Here is a 24,525-nt window from a genome sequence, read left to right on the forward strand (position 1 = left end):
GAGGCAGGTGTCTGTCACATGGAGACAACCAGTGTCTGACGGGGGAGGCGGGTGTCTGACGGGGGAGGCAGGTGTCTGTCACGGAGACAGCCAGCGTCTGACGCGGGAGGCGGCTGTCTGACGGCGGAGGCTGGTGGCTGTCTGACGGGGGAGGCGGGTGTCTGTCACATGGAGACAGCCAGCGTCTGACGGGGGGGGGGGGTGTCAGGTGTCTGTCTGACGGGGGAGGCAGGTGTCTGTCACGGAGACAGCCAGCGTCTGACGCGGGAGGCGGCTGTCTGACGGCGGAGGCTGGTGGCTGTCTGACGGGGGAGGCAGGTGTCCGTCACACGGAGACAGCCAGTGTCTGACGGGGGAGGCGGGTGTCTGGCGGGGGGCTGGGGGAGGCAGGTGTCTGTCTGACGGGGGAGGCAGGTGTCTGTCACACGGAGACAGCCAGTGTCTGATGGGGGAGGCGGCTGTCTGACGGCGGAGGCTGGTGTCTGTCTGACGGGGGAGGCAGGTGTCTGTCACACGGAGACAGCCAGTGTCTGACGGGGGAGGCGGCTGTCTGGCGGGGGGCTGGGGGAGGCAGGTGTCTGTCACACGGAGACAGCCAGTGTCTGATGGGGGAGGCGGCTGTCTGACGGCGGAGGCTGGTGTCTGTCTGACCGGGGAGGCGGCGGGCGTCTGACCCGCCCCCTCGCGACGGCAGCGGAGTCCCCCCGCCCCCCCCGCCTGAAAGGCGTGGGCGGGGCTTGGCCGCCTCTTCCGCTCACGCGCGCTGGCTGGGAAGGCCCTGCGCAGGCGCGGCCGTGCCGGGAGGGGCGGGGGCTGCCCCGGAAGTGGTCTCGCGGCCCAGGACCAGGCGCCGGATGTGACGTACCCTTCCGAAGCGGTGAGTGCGGCCGCGGGAGGTCTGATGGCGGCGGTCGGGGCGCGGTCGGGGCGCGGGGGGAGCCGGGGCCGCGGCCGTGGGAGCGCAGGGGCGCCGGGGGCCCCGGGGCGGCGGCGTGGAGCGCGGGCCGCGGGCGCCGCCGTGTCCTCCGCGCGGGGGCGCACGTTCGGAGGAGCGTGTCCGTGGGCGCCGCGCGGGCGAGGCGGGCTGGCTCCCGGCGGCGCGGGGGCGGGCGCGGGGGCGCGGGGTCCTGCCTCCGCCGCGGTCTGGGCGGCGCGCCCCGCCCCGAGGCCCCCACGCTGGCGCCCGCCCTTAGCCCGTCGTGGCAGGTGTGCGGGGCCCCGCGCCCCCCCCCCCCCCCCCCCGCGGACCCGCAGGACCGGGCTCGGCATCTTCCGCGCGCCGAGCGCCTTCCAGCGTTTTCACCTGTTAGCGCCGTTTATCATAAGTCGGCTGCGCCCCGGCGTGGAGCCCGCCCCGCGGCCTGAACTCACGACCCTGACCTCAGGAGCGGGTGCTCAAGCGGCCGGGCCACCGGGGCCCCCTCCAGCGCCTCTGCAGGCCCCGCTGCCGTGGCGACGTCCCCCGGGCCCCAGCCCTGCGCCCCGGCCCGCCGTCACCCCTCCCGCCTGCACCTGCTGCGCGCGCCCAGGACGCGGACGCTCCCAGGAGGGACTTGAGCTCACTTTCCTGAGTTCCCGCGGTGTAGACCAGCGCTGTCCAGTAGGACCTTGTGCGGCGGCTGCTGTCACTGTGGGACGGGGTATTGGCATCGTCACATCCTTACGTAATGTAAGCTCAGGAGCCACACGGGGCTAGTGGCCGCCTCGGGGGACAGTGCACGGATGGCCTTCGAAGGAACACAGCCCCGGGATCCCGGGGGCTCAGCGGTTTGGCGCCGCCTTCGGCCCAGGGCGTGATCCTGGGGTCCCGGGATCGAGTCCTGCATCGGGCTCCCTGCATGGAGCCTGCTTCTCTCTCCGCCTGTGTCTCTGCCTCTCTCTCTCTCTGTCTCTCATGAATAAATAAACAAAATCTTAAAAAAAAAAATAGAACACAGACCAGACAGCGGCGTGAATCAAAGTCGGACGTGTTTGCTGTGCCAGGGAGGGCCCAGTCACCTTTGCAGGGTGTTCAGCCCGCTTTTCCACGCACGGTTGGAAGGGCAGGAAGAAGCAGCACTCCCAGTTAGGCAGGAGTCAGACCTCAGGTCTCTGGCCGGCTCTGCAGCAGATGACCTTCTGTGCAAGGGGCCTCCGGGTCTCGCCGCCAGTGCCCTGTGCCTGGTGTCCACGCCGCTGGGTGCAGGTGCGGCTCTGCAGCGGGCTTGGCCCTGGGTGTGCTGGTGGCCGCGATGGCGGAGTGGTCTTCTCCCTTCACCTGTTTCATACTCTGCTCTTGTCTCATTCTCTGCTCCTGCCGCCTCCCGCCTGATAGCTCAGACCACGGGGGAGTCCCTTCACCTCTTCATCTGCAGAACGGGAGAAATAAAACTACTTCCTTTACACGGTTGTTAGGAGGACCAGACGAGGTGATCCCTGGAAATACTCAGATCGTTATTCTGCGGGTAACTAGGTAAAGGTCTTGAGTGTTTACTGTTCAACTTATTTCTAGGTAGGTTTTGTATGTGCTGCTCCTTACTGCAAGTGAGATCGCTTTCTTTTTTGTAAGATTTTATTTATTTATTCATGATAGACATAGAGAGGCAGAGACACAGGCAGAGGGAGAAGCAGGCTCCATGCAGGGAGCCCGACATGGGACTCGATCCCGGGTCTCCAGGATCGCGCCCTGGGCCAAAGGCAGGCGCTAAACCACTGAGCCACCCAGGGATCCCCGTGAGATCGCTTTCTCAATTTCACTTTGTAGTTGTTTGCTGTGAGTATATGAGAACTTAAGTGGGTTTTGTGTATTAACCTTGTGATCTGCAACCTTGGTTAATCCATTTAATAATTTTAATCATCACTTTATAGATTTTCCTGGGATTTTTGTGGAAATAATCATATCACCTGTCTACCCCCACTTTAAAAAAATATTGCAGTGTGTACAAGACAGGGTTGCATAGAAAGAAGTGGGGAGTATGGCAGTTCTTTCTCCATCTGGGGGTAACAGCCCTGTGTCCGGGCCGTGTGACGGCAGTGTCGGCCTTGTGTAGATGCCCCGTGTCAGTGTGGAGATGTCCCCGCCTGCTCTTCACTGCTGCAGCATGTCATTTCCCTGATCGTGAGTGGCTGTTGGCTCCCGTCAGCCGTATGCGGTTGCCAGCAGGGAGTGGTTCGCACCTGAGAACGCCTGCGGTCCAGGAGTCTTCTGCTTGGCCCTAGCGTGACGCAGGCTCACCCAGGCGCTATGTTGTGAAGGACTCTGCATCTGTGGTTGCAGCACGAGGGATGTTGGACTGATTTTCTTTGGCGGCAATATCAGGTTTCAGTGTGGGTTCTCAGGCCTTATCCAGGGAGTTGGGTAGTGACCTTACTTCCATTTTCTGAATAAGTTTCTGTAATATTACTGCTATTTTTTCCTTAAATGCTCTTCAGAATCTATGGGGGAAATGGTGTGAGTCCAGAGTCTTGTTTTAGGGAATGTTCTAAGAAGTCTCACTTTTCTGGTAGATACACAGCTATTTAGGTTTTCTATTTCTTCTTGCGTTTTTTTATTGGGTAAGTTTTGTTTTTCAAGAAATCTGTCCATTCCACGTAGGTTGTTGAATTCGTTGGCAAAAAGTTACTCACGGCGTCCTCTTATGCTTTTCACATCTGCGCAGTTTGTTCTGACGTCGGTGATGTGTGCTCACTGTTGCCTTGGTCAGCCTGACTCGGGCATCAGCTCCGTGTATCTTTTCAGTGAGACTTTTCCGTGTTGTTAGTGTTCGGGCCTGTTTCTTTCTGCTCTTTATTATTTCCCTCCTTCTGCTCACTTTGCTCTTTGCTTTCTAGTGTCCTGATCTCAGTTCCCTGAGTTAGGTCTTCCTTCTTGGCCGATGTGCCCGCAGCCCTGAGGGTCCCGGAGACTGGCACATGGTGCTCTCCTTATCGTGCTGTCCAGGATGTTCTCTGGTTTCTTTCTTGATGTCTATTACGCACTAGATTATTTTAGAACCGTATTGTTTAATTTCCAGGTAGTTGGGGTTTCCTTAGGGTCTTGATCCTTACGACTGCAGTCCTGCTGTCATTAGAGGACATGCTCTGTGATCTCCGTCCTCGCACCTGGCAGTGATGTGTGTCCTACACTTGCTGGGTGGACTGTTTGTGAATGTCACATCGATACTGTGGGTAAGATGGTTCAGACTTTCTGGTTCAGACTTTCTGCATCTTTGCTGCTGTAGGTTGTTTGGTTGTTCAGTTTTCAACTACTTTTTTCATCAATTCCTGAGAGAGCGGTACTAAAGTCCCCTCCTGCTGTCCTTGTGAAATGATCTGTTTCTCCCTTTTTTTTTTTTTTTAAAGATCTTATTTATCTATTCATGAGAGGCACAGAGAGAGAGGCACAGACACAGGCAGAGGGAGAAGAAGGTTCCATGCAGGGAGCCCGATGCGGGACTCGATCCCGGGTCTCCAGGATCATGCCCTGGGCTGAAAGCGACGCTAAACCGCTGAGCCCCCCGGGCTGCCCTGTTTCTCCCTTTAATTCTGTCAGATTTTGCTTGATGTATTTTGAAGCGCATCTGCAGCTGCTCGGTCCTCCTCATGAGCTGCTGTTGTATCAGATGTCTTCCCTCACCCGGTTAGGCTAGAGTCCACTCCTGTGCTATTTGTTTTCTGTTCTGTTCCCCTGTCCTTCTGAATGGAGTGGTTTCTGAGCATCCTCCGTCCTCTGTTCATTGGCTCTCTGGCTGTCTCAGTATCGCGTGTCAGCGACAGCTCTAGAACTTACAGAGCACATGCCCGGCCTGTCCTCGGCTGCTGAGTGCTGAGACCGCACCACCGCACGGAGATGCAGGCCACTCTCACTCACAGGGTCCCCTCAATCTCCTCCTGATCTTAGGTTTCCAGGTGTAGGACCTCTGCCTGCATTGACCCACTGGCCAATATGATAAATCAGTCTTTCTTGCTACATTTTCCATATTTAAAAATTCTTGGGGTGCCCAAGTGGCTCAGTTAGTTACACATCCAACCCTTGATTTCAGCTCAGGTTGTGATCTCAGGGTCATGGGATTGGGCCTCACATCAAACTCGTCTCTCAGCAGGGAGTCTGCTGGAGATTCTCTCTCTCTCTCTCTCTCTGCCCCTCCCGCTGCAGAGGTATGTGCACGCACTCTCCCTGTCTCTCAAATCTTTTAAAAAACAAATTCTTGTAAGAAAACAGGTGGTGGTGTATGTTTGACGTTTCTGTTGCCGCCATCCATTGCTGAAGATGTGGGTTCCCTCTGGTGCCATTTTCCTTCCCCGAGACCTTTCTCAAGCATTTCTCATAGAGCAGATAGATTGGTGGTAAAGTCTGCTTTTTTGTCCTCTGAGCTGGGCTTGTTTGGCCTCCCGTCCTGAAGGGTATTCTCACTGGGGTGTAATGTTGGGCAGAGGGCTTCTGACGGCCAGGACTAAAGTTGGCGTTGCAGGACAGCCTCATGCAGTGTGGGATCTGGGATCTGGCTCTGGAAGAGAAGACGTTAGTGTGGAAACTGGTGAAATCCAAACGCCCACTGGAGTTTAATGAATGATTAGGTACCAAAGTTGGTTTTTTTAGTTTCGACAAAAGTACCCAGGTCCTGTAAGATGCTCATATTAGGGGAAACTGGCTAAGAGGTATATGGGAGTACCTTTCACCTTTTTTGTAAGTAGGGGCACCTGCGTGGCTCAGTCAGGCAAGCGTCTGACACCTGGTTTCATCTCAGGTCCTTGTCTCTGGGTCTTGAGATCAAGTCCTGTGTCAGGCTCCAGGCTGGTCATGGAGCCTGCTTGGGATTCTCTCCTTCTGCTCCTGCCCCTGCACACATATACACTCTCTCTCTCTCAAAAATAAATTAATTCCCAAATAAAAGCATATCTTAAAAACAACACGTTTACAGAAAGATAACGGGAGTATCCCCCCAAGAGGGGCACCCAGCATAGGTGTGGTAGGGGGAGAACACTGTGGGGGAAGGTTTGGCTGTTGTGGGGATTGAGCCAATAAACATGTCAAAGATGTTGGGAGCCAGAGTTCTAGCAGTCAGAACGGGGTTGTCAAGATAGAAAATGAACGTGAGTCCTATGGTGTGGAATTGGGTACATAGGTGTGAACTCATGGTTTTCAGCAGATGCTGCTATCTAGCTGTGGGTGGATGGGCCGAGCAGTGATATGGGGGTGAATGTTGGGCGGTGCACCTCTGCCTGCCCTCGGGTGCCTCCTGAGCCTGCCAGCAGCGACGCCCCAGGAGCCCGGGGCATGACCAGCGTGCAGAGGGGCTTCTGCATCCCATTCTCCCAAAGCTACCAAGGCTTCTTGAGTAAAGGCTGATCTCAGGGTCGCCTGAGGACAGTATGAAGTGAGCCCGGAACATTTTGTGTCATGAAGTGGGGAAGTCCTCTTAAGATTGATGGGCTGCCAGTGACCAAACTGGAAACCATTTGAACATCAAAAATAAATAACAGAGTGGGACTCAGTAAAAATAGGAAAGCATGAGCCCATGACAGTGAATGAACAGGAAGCTTATGGGGAAGTGGGTTGGGACACCCGAGGGCTGGAGCTCGGAGCATGTCAGGAAGGAAACCCAGCCATCTGTGGGGCTTGTGTGACATTTTTGTCCCAAGGAGAGGGGATGTCAGACACAGACGTGCTGCAAGACGCCTGGCCTGTGGCCTTGCAGGCGTCCCGGGCACGAGAGCCAGGGCTACGGAGGCCGGAGAGCCATGCAGGAGGGCTGTGAGGGTGACGGGGGGCCTGCTTGCAAAGGTTGCCCAGCTCCAGAGGGGTCACCCATGGGGGGGGTCAGGTTGGCAGCTTCCCTGCAGGTGATTCTGGAAGGAAAAAGAGTCCTTCACCCTGGACTCTGGCTTTTGGCTTTTCGTTAACTGTTTCCAAGTGAGACGCAGAACTTGCCGAGAGAAGACTTCCCACAAAGGACATTTCCCTTCCAGGCAGAGCCCAGGATGTGGAGCGGGAGACACGTGAGAGGCTTCTAAGGAAAAAGCAAATTCTGCTTTCTCTCCCACTGTCTTATACACATGGTGGCTTCATAATTATTTTTTAAATGTTAATGTGCATTTCACACCTAGAGATGGGAGGAAAGCCTCTTTCTCTTTTTTTTTTTTTTTTTAAGATTTTATTTATTTATGAGAGACAAAGAGAGGCAGAGACACAGAGGGGGAGCAGGCTCCCTGTGGGGACCCCCAAGCAGGACTCAATCCCGGGACTCCAGGATCACACCCTGGGCTGAAGGCAGAGAGGCTCGACTGCTGAGCCCCCCAGGGATCCCCCATACCTCATTTCCTTTTATGTGGCACATGTGCGTCCACACAGCAGGGACATCGGAGAGTGGGTGGTATCAGGCACTCACGGCAAAGGGAGAGGGGGCTGTCACCACCTGGAGGGCCAGGTCCCACACCGCCTCATGTTTACCTTGGCATCTGGCATCTGCAGGATGTGTAGCTGTTATTGAATGAACAGGTAACCGTGTGAGCAGCTGCTAGTTAGGGAGAAGTGACCCACGTTCACCGATCACGCACGTGGGCGGCCTGTTGATGGGGGTTAAGTCACCCGTCCTCCCAGCCCAGTCCCTTTGACGGACGCGCAGAGTAGAGCTGCACGGGGAAGGGCGCCCTGGCTCAGACCTCCAACAAGGGGCAAGGGGACGTACCCACCACACTCCGTACTCTGCATTCTCACTGTGTTCCATTTGGACTAGTTTTAAATGGCACGAATTCACTAACATTTGTGTACTTGAGTGTTTTATTTTTAAGAAGTTATTTGATCCTTAGATTCTGTTAACGTTTTCATTGATCAGATATTTGAAAACCTGCAGAGGAGGACGTCCAGTGTTGGAGATTTAATGGTTCCAATTCTCTGTACACACAAATCTTGCTCTAAGTGACGCAGCTCGATGCGGGCAAGTGAGCCTTCCTGGCTCAGAGCAGAAAGTGGTGAGTGACGGAAGTCCCGGTCATTGGTCCGAGCGCGTGGTTTCAAAGCCAGACCTGGAGACAGCGCTGTGCGTGGACCCTGTTTTGGGGCTTCCGTTTGCAGGTTTAAACCAGGTGTCTGATTTTGCCAATTTGATTTTTTGTTAGGGAGCCATGGTGCCTTCGAGGCTTCTTTCAGTAGGACCGCGGCCCTTGCTTGGGAGCGTGTGGCGCTGGACTCAGGTCGGGCTGCTCTCGGCCAGCTGTGCAGACTGCGCCAAGCACCAGGAGCCCCCTAGGAAGAAACTGCTCTCCGAGAAAAAACTGGTGAGGTTTCTGACCTTGAAGGGCACTGCCCCGGTTCCTCTTCCGAAGGTGCAGACACTGTGTTGAGTTCTCAGTATCTTGTTCATTCATTCTGTGTGTTCTAGAAAGGACACATGTAGCTCTGTGAAAGTGATGGGCTGGGGTGAAGGCCTGTGTGCACTGGGCCCTGAGCTCTCGTAAAAACTGCAAAGACCAGGGAGGGTGCCCGGGGCTCCAGAAGCACCAGCCTCGTTCCTTCCCTTTAGCTGGGCCGGGTGTGTGGGTGCTTCTTCATCACTCGCCCGCGTGTCTGACGTGGGTGCTACACTCTTATGTATGACTACTTCTTAATTTAAAACATCCGGGTGGAGGGGAGGGGCTAGACCTTTAGTTTCATAGTTCTTTAAGCCTTAGTGGGTTTTCATTCTGTTTACCAAAACCTTGAATTGAAAACATGAATGATCTTTGATTAAAGTCAAGAAAATAAGTGTTTATGATCCACTTCATTTCCCCCAAATGGGAGGGAGGGTGTCTGGATAAGCATCCTTGGGACAAACAGTATCTCATATGGACACCTCAGGTGGCAGCGTTTGCCCAGCCCCACGGCTCAGCATTCCATAGGGTGTGGTTTCCCCCAGAAGGTAAAAATCCAATCCAAGTTTTACCTCCCCTAGAATGCTCATCAGCTGTGCTTTTTTCCCATCAGATTGATGTCGATGATGTTGACTTATAGCAAAATTGGACATGAGTTTTTGAAATAGTAATTCATGGTGTTTCCATGTGGTGGTGCCAGAGAATCCTAAAATTCTTGTGTATTTAAAAAAAAAAAAACAAGATCTGCTTATGGAGTGACAGAAATGCAGACGTGCTGGGTCCCAGCAGAGAGGCTGTGCGTGCACACGCATGCAGCAGGCAGGTGGTGACACCCTGGCCCCTGTACCCTGGTGCCTCAGGGAGCTGATCTTCTAGGATAAGCTAATGTTTATTAAACGTCAACCTCATTAGTCCTCATTCTGTAGCGAGATTGCGCCTCCCTGAGAGGCCCAGAGAAAAACTTCCTCCCAGACCAGGAGTTGTGTCTGCTGCTTTGGTCAGGCTGCAGAAAACACTCCTGAGTCGGAAGCCTGGTAGCCCACCCAGGACTCACATTCGTTATTTCATCTTTCCTGTGATGAAGACCTGGTATTTCAGCAATGTCTTCCTATTTGAAAAAAAGATGGAAAGATGCATTTTTTAAGGAATATTTCCAGAACAACTCTTGTTTTCTTTAGGTTGGAAATGTTGCCTTTCTTACCCAAGTGGGTATTCCATACTGACCACCCTTTACACCCACTTGCTGCCTGGCCTTTGCCTACAAATAGTAGTGCCTTGTGGGAACTCTTTCTTACATTTGCATCGTAGGCGAGATGAGAATTTAATACCATCGACTTCTTGTTTTAAAACCTGTCGTAGATACAAAAGGTACATTTTGTGTGGCTGCTTGGTCCCTGAGAGGACTGGCACATGAGTAATGACCGGGCTCGCTGTGCTCTCTGCAGAAAAAACATTTTGTGGACCATCGCCGAGTGCTCGTCCGAGGGGGCCGTGGCGGCGACGGGGCGAGCTGCTTCCACAGTGAGCCCCGGAAGGAGTTCGGAGGCCCCGACGGTGGTGACGGAGGCAGCGGTGGCCACGTGGTCCTGAGAGGCACGTGGCTCTAGGGGCTGATGGAGGGGCAGAGTGCTGGGTCTGCTGGTCTTTGGGGCAGGGACTTCCAGCTTCTCTTGCTTGTGGGAATTTGAATCCAAAAATCGATGTACAGACATCATTTTTATTAATTTGGATGTTCCCATTTAAATAATGCCCCTAAACCAACTTCAAGGGTGAGGTTTTTTTTAATTTGAGGAACACGAAGCTCACATGTGCTCAGGGGCAATAGCCTTACAGTCAGGTGTGCAAAGGACCAGCGGGCCCGAGCCCCGGAAGGCCACTGGGCACATCGAACACTTGAGGCACAAGTGCCGCCGAACCCGCACATGTAGGCAGCATTCACAGCAAGAGCAAGTGGAGCTGTTGTTAAATTGATGATAGGCATTATGGGTGATGTGGGCTTTTTCAGAAATTGTATTTTCTTAAAGAAAATGAGAATTTAGCTTTCTAAAAAAATCACGTTGCCAGTTGGGTCACTTGTGCTATGACCCCACGCCGGGTTTCCCTGCGCATCCATGATGTCCTTAAAGTGTATGCAGACGCTTCTGCTTTTAGCCCAAGGAAGGTGAAGGTCCTTGCTCTAACTCTAGCTGACCAGCAAGTCAAGTCGCTGTCCTCAGTGCTGTCGAGGTACCAGGGTTCCCACGGAGAGGCTGGCGGCAGGAAGAACTGCTCTGGACGGAGCGGCACTCTCCTCTACGTCCCGGTGAGCCCAGGGCTGCAGAGCCCACCCCTGCGTGCTTCCTGGGCACCCCCCCAACCTTGACCACACAGCCCCCCTCTGTGAAGCAAACCCCCCAGGCCCTGAGTCGGTACTCATTTTATCCCACCTGCCTATGTGAGCTGTTCAAAACTTACAAAATTATTGTATTTAAAAAGTGGGACCCCAGGGGCCTCCTGCCCCTCTGTCCAACCCTCCTGGGCCATTTCCTCTGAGAGCAGAGACTTCTCCCAGGTTATCCGAGTGTTTTCCAGATGCTTCCATCCACCGTGTTTTATTTATTTGTATTTAAGATTTTATTTATTCATGAGAGACACAGAGAGAGAGGCAGAGACACAGGCAGAGGGAGAAGCAGGCTCTGTGCAGGGAGCCCGATGTAGGACTCGATCCGGGATCCCGGGATCACAACCTGAGCCAAAGGCAGTCGCTCAACCACTGAGCTCCCAGGCGTCCCATCCACCCTGTTTTAGAAACACGATTTGAAAAAGCCATGGTTGCAGTTTGCAGGGAGCGTCACAGCCGCATAGAGTCCCTTCGAAGGCCAGGACCTTTCTCCTGATGCTTCATAGCCCTGTGAACAGGGAGCCTCGTGATGCCCCCCACCCCACCCCACCCCACCCCACCCCTGAGCAGGGATATGAGTGCTGGGCCCGGTCTGCTCCACGTGTCTGTTCTTCTAAGCACTGTATTATTTCCAGGTCCCTGTGGGCACATTAGTGAAGGAGGGAAACAAAGTCGTGGCCGACCTGTCATGCCCGGGCGATGAGTACGTCGCTGCTCTGGGCGGGGCAGGAGGAAAGGGGAACCGCTTTTTCCTGGCCAATGACAACCGCGCACCTGTGACATGCACCCCCGGACAGCCCGGGCAGGAGCGTGTTCTCTTCCTGGAACTCAAGATGGTGGCCCACGCTGGGATGGTGGGTGTCACCTGGAGGCAGGAGGAGGTGGAAGGGGCAGGGAGGAGGTGGCATTTCTACAGCCGAGTTATAGAAAAATCCGTCCCTGGTGCTGGAGTATGTCTCAGGCTGGACGGGAACAGCAGCGTGGGTCTCCTCCAGGGAGGCCCCTGTGCACATGCTGGAGCCCGGACTCCCGTGTCCCCACCTCCCAGCCTCGGCCAGGCACAGAGCCCCGAGGTGACGCGGCGTGTTAACGTTTCCTCCAGGTTGGGTTTCCCAATGCAGGGAAGTCCTCGCTTCTCCGGGCCATTTCGAATGCGAGACCCACCGTGGCTTCCTACCCGTTCACCACCTTAAAGCCCCACGTCGGGATTGTTCACTGTGAGGACCACCAACAAATAGCAGGTAGAAATGGCGTGATTCCCTCGGGAGGTTGGCCTGAGATGGTTTCGAGTGCTTCAGAACAGGGATTATGTAACTTGCAGAGCTTCCCACCCAAAATGTAGCGTTGTCTTTCCTAATTTAAACAGTTGTAGTTCTCCATCAAAATTAGGTTCTAGAGTCGCTTCCCACCCCGTCCCCAGGCCTCTGTTGGCTGGGTTCAGGAACCGATGTGTCGGCTTCAAACCTGAGGAAGTCCTGCCTCCTCTGGTTTTCTCCCTCTCCCAGCATCAGTCGTGGAGACGACATGTGACTTGAAAAGCTTCCCTGTACCATTTTGAGAGAAGAAAACTTTTTCCCAGAAGATAATGTACCCATTAAAAATAGTAAGCCTGCTGCTGATGTTATTCGTATAGCACTTTATGTTTGCAGAGTACTCTGTAATAATTTCCATCAGTAATCCAATTCTTAAGTTTACAGGAAGCCATGTTCCCCTTTTCTGAATCATTTTTAAAAGCCAGAGGCCAGCCTGTGTTAAATGTTCCTTATCGGGCCGGCCCACCAGCAAGCCTGTCCCCATATCCTTCAGAGCCTCTGCGGAGGTGCCCGGGGCGTCACTGAGGCGTGGTGCGGAACGAGTCCCCGTCCAGGCGCTCGTCCAGCGCTCGGCGCCCGGGGCCCCCGGAGGGAGCTGGCCTGCCCTCCCAGCCCCAGCGCCCTGTCTCCCCTGCAGTGGCCGACATCCCGGGCATCATCCGGGGCGCGCACCAGAACAGGGGCCTGGGAAGCACCTTCCTCAGGCACATCGAGCGCTGCCGCTTCCTCTTGTTCATCGTGGATCTTTCGGAGCCAGAGCCGTGGACCCAGGTGGAGGACCTGAAGTTCGAGCTGGAGAAGTATGAAGCGGGCCTGTCCAAGCGACCCCATGTGGTCGTGGCGAATAAGATCGACCTCCCTCAGGCCAGAGCTGCTCTGCCCCAGCTGCGGGCCCGCCTGGGACCAAGCACCGTCATTGCCCTGTCGGCGGCCACCGGGGAGAACCTGGAGGAGCTGCTGCTGTGCCTGCAGGAGCTCCATGGCCGGCACGTGGCCGCCGAGCTCAGGTGGTAGCAGCCAGGCTGCCACCAAGGGCGACCGACCCAGCGTCACGGGCTCTGAGCAGAAAGTAGCCTTAAAGGATCAGCAGCGTCACTGCTTTGCCTCCCACCGTCCCTGGGGCTCGCCCGCCAGCAAACGTCCCAGGACCTCGGATGACGCACCACCGACAGCCTGCTCCCTGGTGCCTCCCACCCTCAGTCAGCCCCCCGATGGGCGAGGGCCCCGCAGCCACCACGTTGCGGCTGAGTGGGCCCGACCTGGGTGAGCCGAATAGGAGTCCGCACCCGGGACCCCGAGGGGAGGCGCAGGCTCCCTGACGCCAGAACCTCCAGTGCTGGCCACTGCAGAGGTCAGCCCGCCCTCCGGAGGGTCGTGAGGGTCGTGAGTGTGCGGGGACAGGGAGCGAGAAAAGCAGGGGCGACGCCTCCTCCTGTTCCCAGACTGCCGTCCTCGGGAGCCGCTGGCTTCACGACTGAATGCACCCAATATCCGACCCGGGCCGCGTGCGGTTATTAACTGAGGGCGCAGACTTGTGCTTCCCCCACATGAAGTCTGAGGCTTTGGGCACATCCCTGGGGGCCCTTAAGGGACGAGGTGGCTGGGGACCTGGGGCAAGCCGGGGAAGGGACTCTGGGCCCCTTGGGGCTTAGTCCCGGGGCCTGGCCACGGGAGGCGCCGGGGGCCGGGCCTGCCTCCGACGAGCTTGCGCCTGAGCTTTCGGGAGCAATTCTGTTTTGATCTACCGTCAAATCTGCAACTACAACAAGAGTCCTTTGCCTGAAGCTTTATTTTAATGCCTTATAATTTCCGAGGTCCTTGTGTTCTGGAAACCAGAGATGGGTTTTGCAATCTCTTTGCTCTCTCCGGGGCCGCCACAAAGGATTTCGGAGAGCCGGTTAATTATCCTGGCCTTTCATCTCCCGCCGCCCCGCACCGCTGCGCGCAGGGACGACACTGGGTGTCTCCCTGCGTCTGCCCTGCGCTCGGCTGTGCCCCGGCGGCCTCAGGACCTGACCCAGAAGAGGTTCTGGGAAATATTGCTGGAATGAAGAAAGGAATGGTGTCCGAGGCTGTGTACGTGTTGTTTCTTTTAGTTTGAAAATACCTTTAAAAGGCACAATGGCAGAAAGTTGCTGAGCGGCTGAGCCCCCGTGCCACCTCCCCTCCCCGCCCCGCCGGGCCGCAGACGTGTCCCCAGGCACTGCCCTGACCACCAGGCTGTTCAGCCGTGACTTCACCTACTGGCTTGGCCCCCACCTGTTGACACCGCCCCGCGGACGGGGACTCCACTCGCTCGCGCCGCCACGCCGGCCATCTGGGACCCACGTGTCGGGCTGACAGCGGGCGCTGTAGCGCGTGGCGCACGACCCTCTGTCCAGCCCCTCACCTTCTTGCTGCTGACGTTCCTCCTGGATCTCCCTGCCTCGTTCTCTCCTCCCCTGGATGTTTGTGTCTGTCCCAACGTCTGTCCCTCCCCGTTGGTTCCAGTTCACAGCTGTTCCAGTGGCCAGCTTCCCTCTGCCCTGAGGATTTCCTCCCCCGTGCCCTCTGGCGTCCTGTTCTCACATGGCCCATGCAGGCTCCCCACCCCTGCCATGTCTCCCCTTGCTTGACTCCCTCCCTCCGAGGTGGCTGTCACCTGCTTCCTCGGGGCCTTTCCGGGAGTGGATCTGAAGATGGGGGCCTGAACTTCAGGATGCAGATGTCCCACGTTCCCTCATTTTTAGTCCTAAGGCCTGGCACCCCCGTTTCTAGAACTCCTGCATCTGCTTGCTCCAGAGAACAACACTCCAGGGTTGCCCCCGAGGAGAGGGGGACCCTGGGGTGCATTCACCAGCCCTGTCCTCGGCCCCACCGTGCCGGCCTCCCTTGATCTTTTCAGGGGCTCATCCCCTCGTGCCTTGCCTAGTATGGCAGTGGGGCTCCTGGCAGGAGCACGTGGGCACCACTCTGTGCAGGTGCAGTCAAGGCCTGGGAAAACGGGCGCACTGCCCACTCTGAACCAGAAACCGAATGCAAACAGCAGGTGTAGATCCTGCAACAAGCAGAAGCCGGGACGGCTGGTTGTGTGACCGCAGACGACCCCAGCTCTGTGCTGCCGGCCTGCGTGTCCCGTTAGAGGTCGAGTCCATCCCTGCCTCCAGCCTGGCCCGCCGGGTGCTTTCCCCCGGCCCCGTCGACCCCGCCAGCGCCCGGCACGGGACCAAGCCCCAGCTGCACGCTAGCGGGCAACAGGTCCTGCCGAGGCAGAAACCAGCCACCCACACCACCCACCCCAGGGTCCGAGCTGCACACTGGTTGCTTCACCTCAGAAAGGTGGGACGGGTCCGCGCTGGTGTGTAGTTGAGGTGCGGAGCGAGCCCTCCGTGGGGCTTGAGACACTGATCTCGGGGGGCTGCTCGGGTCAGGACCCCCCCCCCCCCGCCGTGTGCCTGGCCCCACCACCGTGGGGCGACAGCCTTGGGCTCCGCGACAAGCAGCCCAGATGCGGGGGCTCCACTGGGCCACGCAGTGCCACCTCGGGAACCGGCTGGGGCACTGTGGGAAGGGTTAGTGTGTCTGCTTTGAAGATAGGTTTTATCACATGTGTGTTAGTCAACTCAGGTTGCCGTGACCGAGTCCACACGCTGGGAGCTGAAAACAAAGGACGTGATTCTATCCCAGCTCTGGAGGCCGGAAGTCGGACCCGACGTCGCCGTGTGGGCTGGGTCATGCCCCCTCTGGAGGCCTAGGGTCACATCCCGTCTGCCCCTCCCAATGGCCCCAGGCACCCTGGGCTTGCAGCACATCTCTCCGGTCAGCCTCCGTGGTCACAGCTCCTGCTCTGTGTCTCTCTGTCCCCTCTTACAAGGACCCCAGTCATGGACTTAGGACCCACACTAAGCCAGGCGACCTCATTATGAGATCTGGAATTCCATCTGCAAAGACCCTATTTCCAAGTAGGATCCTGTCCTGAGGTCCTGGTGTATGTGAATCAGGGAAGGGGGGCAGTTACACCGGTAGAGCACCTTTTTTAATTCTGACCTTATGTATGTTTTATAATGTGCCCCGTTCCCCTCATCTTCCCTGTCCATCAGGGATCCCCCTCTGCCCCCCTCAACCACCCTCTCCCTCGAGCAAAGCCCCCGTCCTCACCTGGCCTGGCCACTCGCACCACCCGTCCCTCTGCTCCAGCTGGGTGTCCGCCACACTCAGGACACTCCAGATGCTGGGCTTTTGTGGTGCAGCTCTCTCTGATCCTAGTGCCCTTCCCCAGGTACCCCATTAACGTGCGTCCCCATCACGAAACTGGAGAGGCCGTCCCGCCCCCCTGATCAAAGCCCGCACCCCACACGGGGCCCACCGTGGGCCTTGCCAGCTGGTCTCCGGTCACGTGGCCACTGGCGTTGTGCAGCCGCCCCGCCTCACTTCCTTGACAACAGACGCCTCGTTGGTCTGGGCCGGGTCGTGGCCAGGTGGGACCAGCACCCCGAGGCCTGAGGGCACACACGCTGGGGCGTGCTGGCTCAAGCAAACACCAGTGCTGGGGCCCGCGTGGAAGCCTGTCACGGACAGCCCTGCTCAGCGACATGGGCTGCCCCCTCCTCGGGGCCGTGGGCGGGCTTGCACTTCCACGCGCCCCTGCAGACCCCCGGAGGCGGGCGGGCCGGCGTCGCTCAGGGCTCCGAGGCCGGCACGGGGGCCCCTGTGGCAGCTGTCCTGCGTCTCGGCCATGACCCCACAAATCTATACAGGCCGTAAAATCTCAAAAACCCGAATGCTTGATGGGCGACAACCTTCAGTTTGGGAAAATGAGAGAGTGGCGGAGCTGGATGGTGGCGGCGGGTGTGCCACGTGAGTGTGCGTAGTGCCGCCAAGCCACACACTGAAAAATGGGTAAAAGGGTAAATTTTATGTGTATTTGACCACAGAATTAACTAGGCCCAACCGTACCTGCGCACACACATGCAGTTGCACGCCAGCGCACACGCGGGCATCGGCAAGCCGGGCTGCAGCCGCCGTGTGGCCCCCCCACCCCAGCAGCCCTGCGCAGCCCCGCCATCTCTCCACGTTGTTAACACAACTGCACGTGCGAACCCGCGGCAACCCCAAAGGGGGTCGAAAGCAGAAAAGACACTGGAGAAGGGATCATTGGGTGGCTCAGCAGTTTGGTGCCCGCCTTCAGCCCAGGGCATGATCCTGGAGTCCCAGGATTGAGTCCCACATCGGGCTCCCTGCATGGAGCCTGCTTCTCCCTCTGCCCGTGACTCTGCCCCTCTCTCTGTGTGTCTCTCATGAATAAATACATAAAATCTTTAAAAAAAAAAAAAAAAAAAAGACACTGGAGAAGCCGCAGCTCTCAAGGGATCCCTGTGGAGACGGGCCTGCGTCGCCCGTGTGCTCCCAGGACGGTCCCCAGCCCGGCACTCCTGATGAATGTCTGTTGGCAGCAGACACATGTAAGGTGGCAAGAGCCGGGAGGAGTGGGTCCAGCCCGCCCCCCGCAGCGGCAGGCTCCCGCAGGGACTGTCCTTCCCAAATCCAAGGCGCCACAGGCCGCAGCGGGTCATGCAGGGCGTCCTCGGCCCAACCCGGCTGCTGCCACCTGGGCCCTGCCGGCCGGCCCCACCCACGGCTCCTCCTGAAAGGGCTGTAGGGGGCGGGGGACCCGCAGGCCACCTGGCCCAGTGCTCACGGTGCCACACGGGCTGCGGGGAGTCACAGTGGCCTCGCCCACACGTACCTGCTGATCCCACAATCCGCAGGCCTCCCTGGGGCTCACTGGGCACAGCCAGGCCTGCCTGGGGGCCACGGGGCCAGATGGGCTACCGGGGTGGTCTCCGTTTTGCAATCATTTGGTTCCTTAGAGAAAAAATCGGTCAAAAAGTGATGGGTACCAGGCAGCCCCGGTGGCGCAGCAGTTTAGCCCGCCTTCGGCCCGGGGCGTGATCCTGGAGATCCGGGATCAAGTCCCACGTCGGGCTCCCCGCATGGAGCCTGCTTCTCCCTCTGCCTGTGTCTCTGACTCTCTCTCTGTGTCTCTCATGAATAAATAAATAAAATCTTAAAAAAAAAAAAAATCGACAGGTACCGACAGTCCCCACAGCCGGGACTGTTACTGTACCCAACACTCAGCCCTGGGGGGTGACGCCCCATGGGGGGAGTTACCCCAGCCCAAGTTCCCTCATCTGTGCCGGGGGGGGGCGGGGGGTACAGAACGCCCCGGGGAGCAGGATCGCCGCTGGCCTGGCCTGGGCTCTGAAGCTGGTTCACTTCAGCCCCAGCCGGGGGACCCAGGGCGCACCCCTCCAGCCCGCACCCAGCCGCGCAGCGCTTTCCAGAGCTGGGGGGCTCCTTAGAGCCGAGGCCTCCCTCTGTGCCCACCCACGTCCCACCCACCGTGCGGGGAGAAGGGCAGAGAGGGTTGCCAGATGTGATTTGAATTTCAGATCCGCAGCAAAGAACTCTGTGGGCTTCTGTGAGAGCATTGTTTGTTGGGAATCAGATAACAGGACTCCTGCCTTTTATCTGTGCCCCAAGAGAAGGGGTGTGGCGAGGGGGCTGGGGAGGCCTGGGGGAAGGGCAGGAGGGTGGGCCAGGCTGGGGGGGACCCCTGCAGCCTCCCCAAGCCCCTGGCCAAGGATGCTGCCTTCTTCCAGCACCTAGGGGGACGCCCCTGGCAGGCGGAGGTGACAGCAGGCCTGTGGATGGGGCCAGAGGGAGGTGCAGACCCTCCCGGCCCCCCACGCCGTGCCCCCTACCCCACACTGCCCACCCTGGCTGAGACCCACCAAGCTCACGCTCTGCTGTCCCACCGTGGGGTCAGGAAGGCTCCCTCCTGCACCGGCTGCCCGGCACGTCCATCAGGGAGTCCCCTTGCAGCCCTGGGGACAGGCCCTCCACTGTCAGAGGCCGGGGCAGCCCCCCAGGGAGGGTGGCCAAGAGCTCCTCCCAGAAGCACACGTTCTTACTTACTTCCCCACCACACCCACGTCAGGACAACCCCAGCTGGCCACTTCCAACCCAGTGTCCTTGGGGTGGCCTCAGCAGCAGCGACCCCTCCCAGAGAGAGTGGACGCCTTCCCAGCTGACTGGGGAGCCACCCTGGGCCTGCCCAGTGCCCGCTGAGCTGACCCGGGGGCCCAGGTCTGATCCCAGGAAACATCCCTGTGACCCCTATATGTCCCCGTAGCCTGGTGGCCCCTGCAGAACCACTACCCTGCCCAGGGGGGCTTTGTCCGAGGGCTCTGACCTCCCAGTGCATAGATCTGGAGCCCTCAGTGAAGTCAGTGTCGGGTTCAAGGCCCAGCAGGTGCTCAAGAAAGTTCGCTGACTCTATGTCCTGTCTGCGATGCGTGCGTTAGGATCAACTCCCCTGGATTTAGAGGTTGCCCTCTGCTGAAATGCCCCCCGAACTAAGTCCATCCTTCAGTATGACTTCATGGTGGGCGGGACGGAGCGGACGGAGCAGGACTGAGCGGAGCCTCAGCGACGAGGAAGCTTATGGGCCCTGGGGGCACCGGGAAGGGCCCGGGAGGAGGCGGCTGGCCCACCTGCCCACCCTCTGGCTTCCCAGGAGCACGTGCTGGCGCCAAGCCGGGAGCCAGCAGGAGACGGGTGCCCGCCGTCCACCGAGCGGGTCCAGCTCCTACACTGCAGCGAGGAGTGTGTTTGCTGAACTCTTCAAAGATCATCAGCATTTAAAGTAGAAGCATTTAAAGATCACGAAATTTGTCATGTTTGAATTTGGAACCTGGTGTGACTTTGGAGTGTCACGGATGCGTGTTCAGCCCAGTGCCGTTCGCCACCTCCTCTCCTCACGCCCAAAAGCGTCTTCTCCTTTCTCCTTTCTCTTTTTCTTTTGAAGGGTAGAGCCGTGTCCCCTCCCCCGAGGTCCCGGGGACAGGGTCCCCCGCGCGGGAAGCCGAGGAGCCTCCCCCGGCTCACGGTCAGAAGGTCAGGTCACCCTCGCACTGCGTCACCCGCCCGTGTCCTCACGTCACTTCATCCCATCGTCCCCTCGTCACAGGAGGGTGAGCACAGGACAGGAAGGTGTTCTCAGAGCGAGAGGCCACGTTCACACAACTTGTATGGCCGCGCGTTGTGACAGCCGTCCTGGGTCACTGGGAGGTCCTGACACTCCCTGGCTGTGCCCGGTCCATCGGTTACACTTGACCTCGTGCGTACACGCGTGTGTGTGTGCGCGTGTGTGTGTGAGAGAGAGCACCCGGGGCGTGCAGGGTGTGGCACTGCCCCCGGCTTCGGGCGTCCACGGGGCCTGGGATGATGCCCCCAGAGAAGGGGACGCTCCTGTATTTTTGTGCCCCTCCGAGAAACTCCCATCAGATCTTACAGGGAGCTGCCTGCCTCCCTGGGGGCTGAGTGCCGTCCAGGAGGCCCTGGGCAATAGGCCCAAGGCCGGGTGCCGGGTCGGGTCCCCGTGTGGCACCTGTGGACACGAAGGGCGTCACAGGCACGTGGCCGAGGCTTCTGACTTTCCTACCCAAGTGTTAAAAGACTGCTTTCCTACCCATAACCATTACAGACAACTAGTTATTATTTTACTAAGTAATTAATTCACTTCCCCCATTTTTTATTAGTCGGAGACACAGGCCTCCCACGGGCAGGAACGACCGGTTGCCCCCGAGCTGGGGGGATGCCGGCCTGGGCCGGGTATTGCTGGACAAGACCTCTTCCATGCGCTGCACAACCTCTTCTTGTGCCAGCTGTAGGAAGGAAAGGGCGTTCGGTGACTCATGAACAGAAAGGTCCAGGCGCTAGCTTTAGGCAGGGCTGGATCCAGGCGCTCAGACGACGGCACCAGGAAGCTGCCTCCTCTCAGCCTTGGATTAGCCCTTCCTCCGCCTTGGCCGTGCTCCTCCTGAGGGGGGCTCAGCGAGGACCGCCTCGGAGGCCACCAGCCAGCACCCCAGCTGCAGGGGACACCTGCTTCCCAGATCCCAGCCCGAGCCCCAGGCCGGCACAGCCCTCCGGCTGGGCTGGGCACGCACACCGCCCCCACCTACCGCGGCGGTTCTGAGCGAACCCGCTGGACTGAGGGGTAGTGGTTCCCCAAAGAAGAAGGGGCAGCGCGGTCAGACTCCCTGGACATCGTCAGGAGCGTGCGTGCGCCTTCCGAGGGGGCAGGAGCCCGGGCGGTGGGCTGGGGCCGCACCGGGAAGGTGGCCCCGCGGGCTGAGGCTTGGGAAGGTGGTCACGGGAGGAAACCAGCACCCACTCAGCCACTCACAGTTGTGTGACCTCGGGCCGCTCACTCGGCCTCTCTGTGTCCCAGTGTCCTCACCTGTAAAAGGGCAGGAGTGCCACACGCGCGTGAGGCCCCGTGAGCGCAGATGAGAAGCGGGTTCACAGGCGCCTGGGGTGCAGCGAGTGCAAAACGCGGGGAGCCGGTCCAGTTCAGCCTGAGCACGCCCCTGGGCCGGGCACCGTGGCCACCCTCCTTCGTGGCCTCTCCAGCCTCCGGCCTGCCCCTTCCCCGGTCCTGCCGGGCTGGAGTCAGAGTTCCTGCCTCCGTCCACCCCGCCACTCGCCCTCACATGTCCTCCAGACGAAACTCTGGCCCCTCTGGGGCTTGCCTGACCCTCCACCCCAAGCCCTGCTCTGGGATGGTCCCATGCAGCTCTGGTCACCAGACGGGCCAGAGGCCTGGAGGGCCAGTCCCCCGGGTGTCAGGCGCCAAGTGTCCTCCATCCTCTGTGGCCCTGGGCAGGGGCGGGGGGCCAGTCCTAGCCAGCCTCGGATCCTGGGCTGCTTTCCCCTCTGAGGAAGGAAGGGAGGGAGGGAGGGAGGGAGGGCAGGGAACAGGGTGAGCCCTCCAGGTCCCAGGGCGGCGGCGCCTGCAGCTAGCACCTTGCTGTGGGGGGCGGGAGGCCCAGGCCAGCACAGCGCTGCCCACCGGGGGCACCGGGCGTTCCTGTAACAACGGGCGGGCAGAGCCAGTGCCCCGGCAGGGCCTCAGCGATGTCTGCTCCCGCATCGCCCCCTGTCCCCCGCGCCGGGACTGACCCCATTCTGCAGAGGGAGAAACTGAGGCCCAGGAGCCGCTGCCTGGCCCCTCAGACCGACTGGACAGGAAGGAGGGTGGGCGAGGTGCCCCGATGGGTCCCTGGCTTCAGTCCCAGCCTCCACACAGACCTGCTGGGCAAGCCATGGCGGTCCCTGCCCCCGGCCTCAGTTTCTCCTCCAAACCCACTTCCTGCCTTCCTGCCTGCCCCGGGCAATTGGGCATGGGGCCCCCCACCTCCACAGCCCAGCTCGTCTCCCCCCCTTCTCTCCTCTGCTTGCTGGCTCCGCAGGGGTGACTTCTCCCGGCTGCTTGCACACCACACAGCAGAGAGCCACCGACTGAGGCCCGGGCCCCAGGCTCCCGGAACCCCTTCCCGACAGCACGGTCCCCGCGGTGCCCGGGGGGATCCCAGAGGAAGGGGGAGATGGACTCCTGGCCCCCCAGCCCACTGGGTTCGGGGCCTGGGGTGTCGCCCGGCCCCTGGAGCCCTGGCCCCTGCACCTGCAGAGCTGGATGCGCCCCCCCCCGTGGGCCAGCTGCGAGGACTGAGCGTGCTCCAGCACATGGTGGAAAGGCTCTTGGCAGCCACGGGTGTAAGCACGGGGCGGGGGCGGCGGAGGACAGACGGCCACGCGGCTCCCCCACACGTCAGGGCTCCAGAGCCCGGCCTCAGCGCCCCAGCTGTCGTGGCCCTGGCTGCCCCAAGGAAACATGGGGCGACCTGCCTTCTGTAGAAAGGTGGGGGTTGCCGGCACAGCACCCTAAAAATGCAAGGTCTTCACCGCAGCCTGGGAGGGACCCCCACCCAGCACATGCCCAGAGCCGGTTCCCGGGCCACCCCTTATCCTGCACGCTCTGCCTTCGACCCGCGGCCTCTTGGGGAGCGCCCCTTGGGGTCAGAGTGTTCAGGAGACCAATGAGTGACACAGGGTCCCCGCCCACCGCCCGCAGGTCCTCCCCCCGCCCATCCCCATCGGTGTCCTGCAGTCCTCGTTCCGCGGGAGTGGCCCCGCTTGTCCGCAGGCTGTTGATGGGCGGCCCAGCGGCCCAGCACCCCCTCGGCCCGGCACACAGTAGGTGCTCAACAAACAGCAGCGGCTGGCGTGGGCGACCTCGCGGAGCCCCCCCCCCCTCCCGCCGGCGCCGGCTCCCCACCCCCCTCCACCCGCGCGGCCCTCGGAGGAGAAAGGCCCCTTGGCGTGTTTGTTTGCTGCAGGACTCAGGCCCAATAGACTCGGTGGCTTTCTTCTCTCCTCCTCCGTCCTCACGCAGGAGCTCGGGAGCAGCGGTTTCCAGAGATTGAAGACAAAATTGCTTGAAAGCCTGCGCTTTTATCTCCAATTTGTAGCCATTTAGCAGGGCCGGGCGGAGGGGCGGCCAGGGCTCCGGCTGTGCTGCTGGCGCGGAGGACGGGGTCCTCGGCCTTCCCCAGGGGGCTCCGAGCGGTGGCGACGGTCGCCCGCGGGGTGGGGGCGGGGGCCAGCCCGCGCTCTGGGCCCCGCAGACGGCGGCACCCACGGTCCCTGCCACCCCGTCCCCTGCTGCGCCCGCCCCAACCTGTGCCCCCGAGGGCGGCCCCCGGGCTCGGCCCTCCCGCTGGCCACTGAGGGGGACCACGGGGCACCCTGCCTCGGCCACGGGGGCCCCTGGCGGCGGAGGGAGATAGTGCAGGGAAGGGGGCCCGACGAGGATCCGAGGGAGTTTTCTGGGGCGTTTGGAAAATGAAGGTGCAGACACAGCTGTGGGGTGAGAGGGGTCGGGAGGAGGAAGGCTTTGAAATGTTGCTGCGAACAGCTTCGCTCTGCAGCGGCGAGAATGAGAGTTTGCTGACCTGCATCTGGGGGCTGGAGAGGGCCCCGCGGCATCTGCTGTCAGAGCGTCACGAGACAGGCTCTGTCTGCCGTGGGACCCGAGGCTGTGGTCAGAATCCTGCGGAAGCAGTTCCAACGTGGGGGGAGAGAACCTGCCGCCAGGGGAGGGAGGGCTCTAGTGCTGGAAAGGAAGGAAGGCTTCCCGGAGGAGGTGGCTTCTGGCCCACCCAAGTTAGTGTCTCCCCTAAGCTGTGCTGCTCTTGTCCCCTTCCTGCACGGACTCTGAGCACCTGGGCTGGGAGCAGTGTCTGCCCCCTCCGTGGAGCCTGCAGGGACTGACCGTTGGACTGTGCTCACGCCCTCCCACCCAAGGGGCCTCCCCTCCTTGGGCCCATCCCTTCCTCTCCCCCCCGTTGAACTCTGCTCCAGTCCTCACGCCTCCTGGCGGCTCCCCAGGTGGAAGATCATGGCCAAGACAGATGAGAACCCCGGTCCTGGGGGGTGGGCAGGCTGCACGGGGTGGGGGGGCCCTCCTAGCACCAGGTCACCTGCCTGAACAGGGGTGTGTGGGGGGGCACTGCTGGGAGGGGCGCCGGCCCCGGATCCGAATCAAACCTTGTATGACAGGCCAGGTGGTCCTTCTTCCCCACCTGCTCCTCATGCCCTGCTGGGTGGTCCCGTGTCTCCCTGAAGTACAGGAGCGCA

At 59.6% G+C, this 24,525-nt stretch overlaps 1 protein-coding gene across 1 annotated transcript; it reads left to right on the plus strand.

The window, feature by feature from the left end:
• Window positions 1-732: 732 nt before the first annotated feature.
• Window positions 733-14,070, plus strand: MTG2 (mitochondrial ribosome associated GTPase 2). The gene is made up of 7 exons (XM_038572800.1): window positions 733-877; window positions 8,077-8,235; window positions 9,753-9,900; window positions 10,494-10,609; window positions 11,323-11,541; window positions 11,790-11,928; window positions 12,638-14,070. Exons 2-7 carry the CDS (start codon window positions 8,083-8,085, stop codon window positions 13,012-13,014), a joined length of 1,152 nt encoding a protein of 383 aa, XP_038428728.1. The 5' UTR covers window positions 733-877; window positions 8,077-8,082; the 3' UTR covers window positions 13,015-14,070.
• The last annotated feature ends 10,455 nt before the right edge of the window (window positions 14,071-24,525 follow it).

The sequence above is a fragment of the Canis lupus genome, chromosome 24 (assembly GCF_011100685.1).
Source record: "Canis lupus familiaris isolate Mischka breed German Shepherd chromosome 24, alternate assembly UU_Cfam_GSD_1.0, whole genome shotgun sequence".
In the NCBI taxonomy this organism is placed as follows: Eukaryota; Metazoa; Chordata; class Mammalia; order Carnivora; family Canidae; genus Canis; species Canis lupus.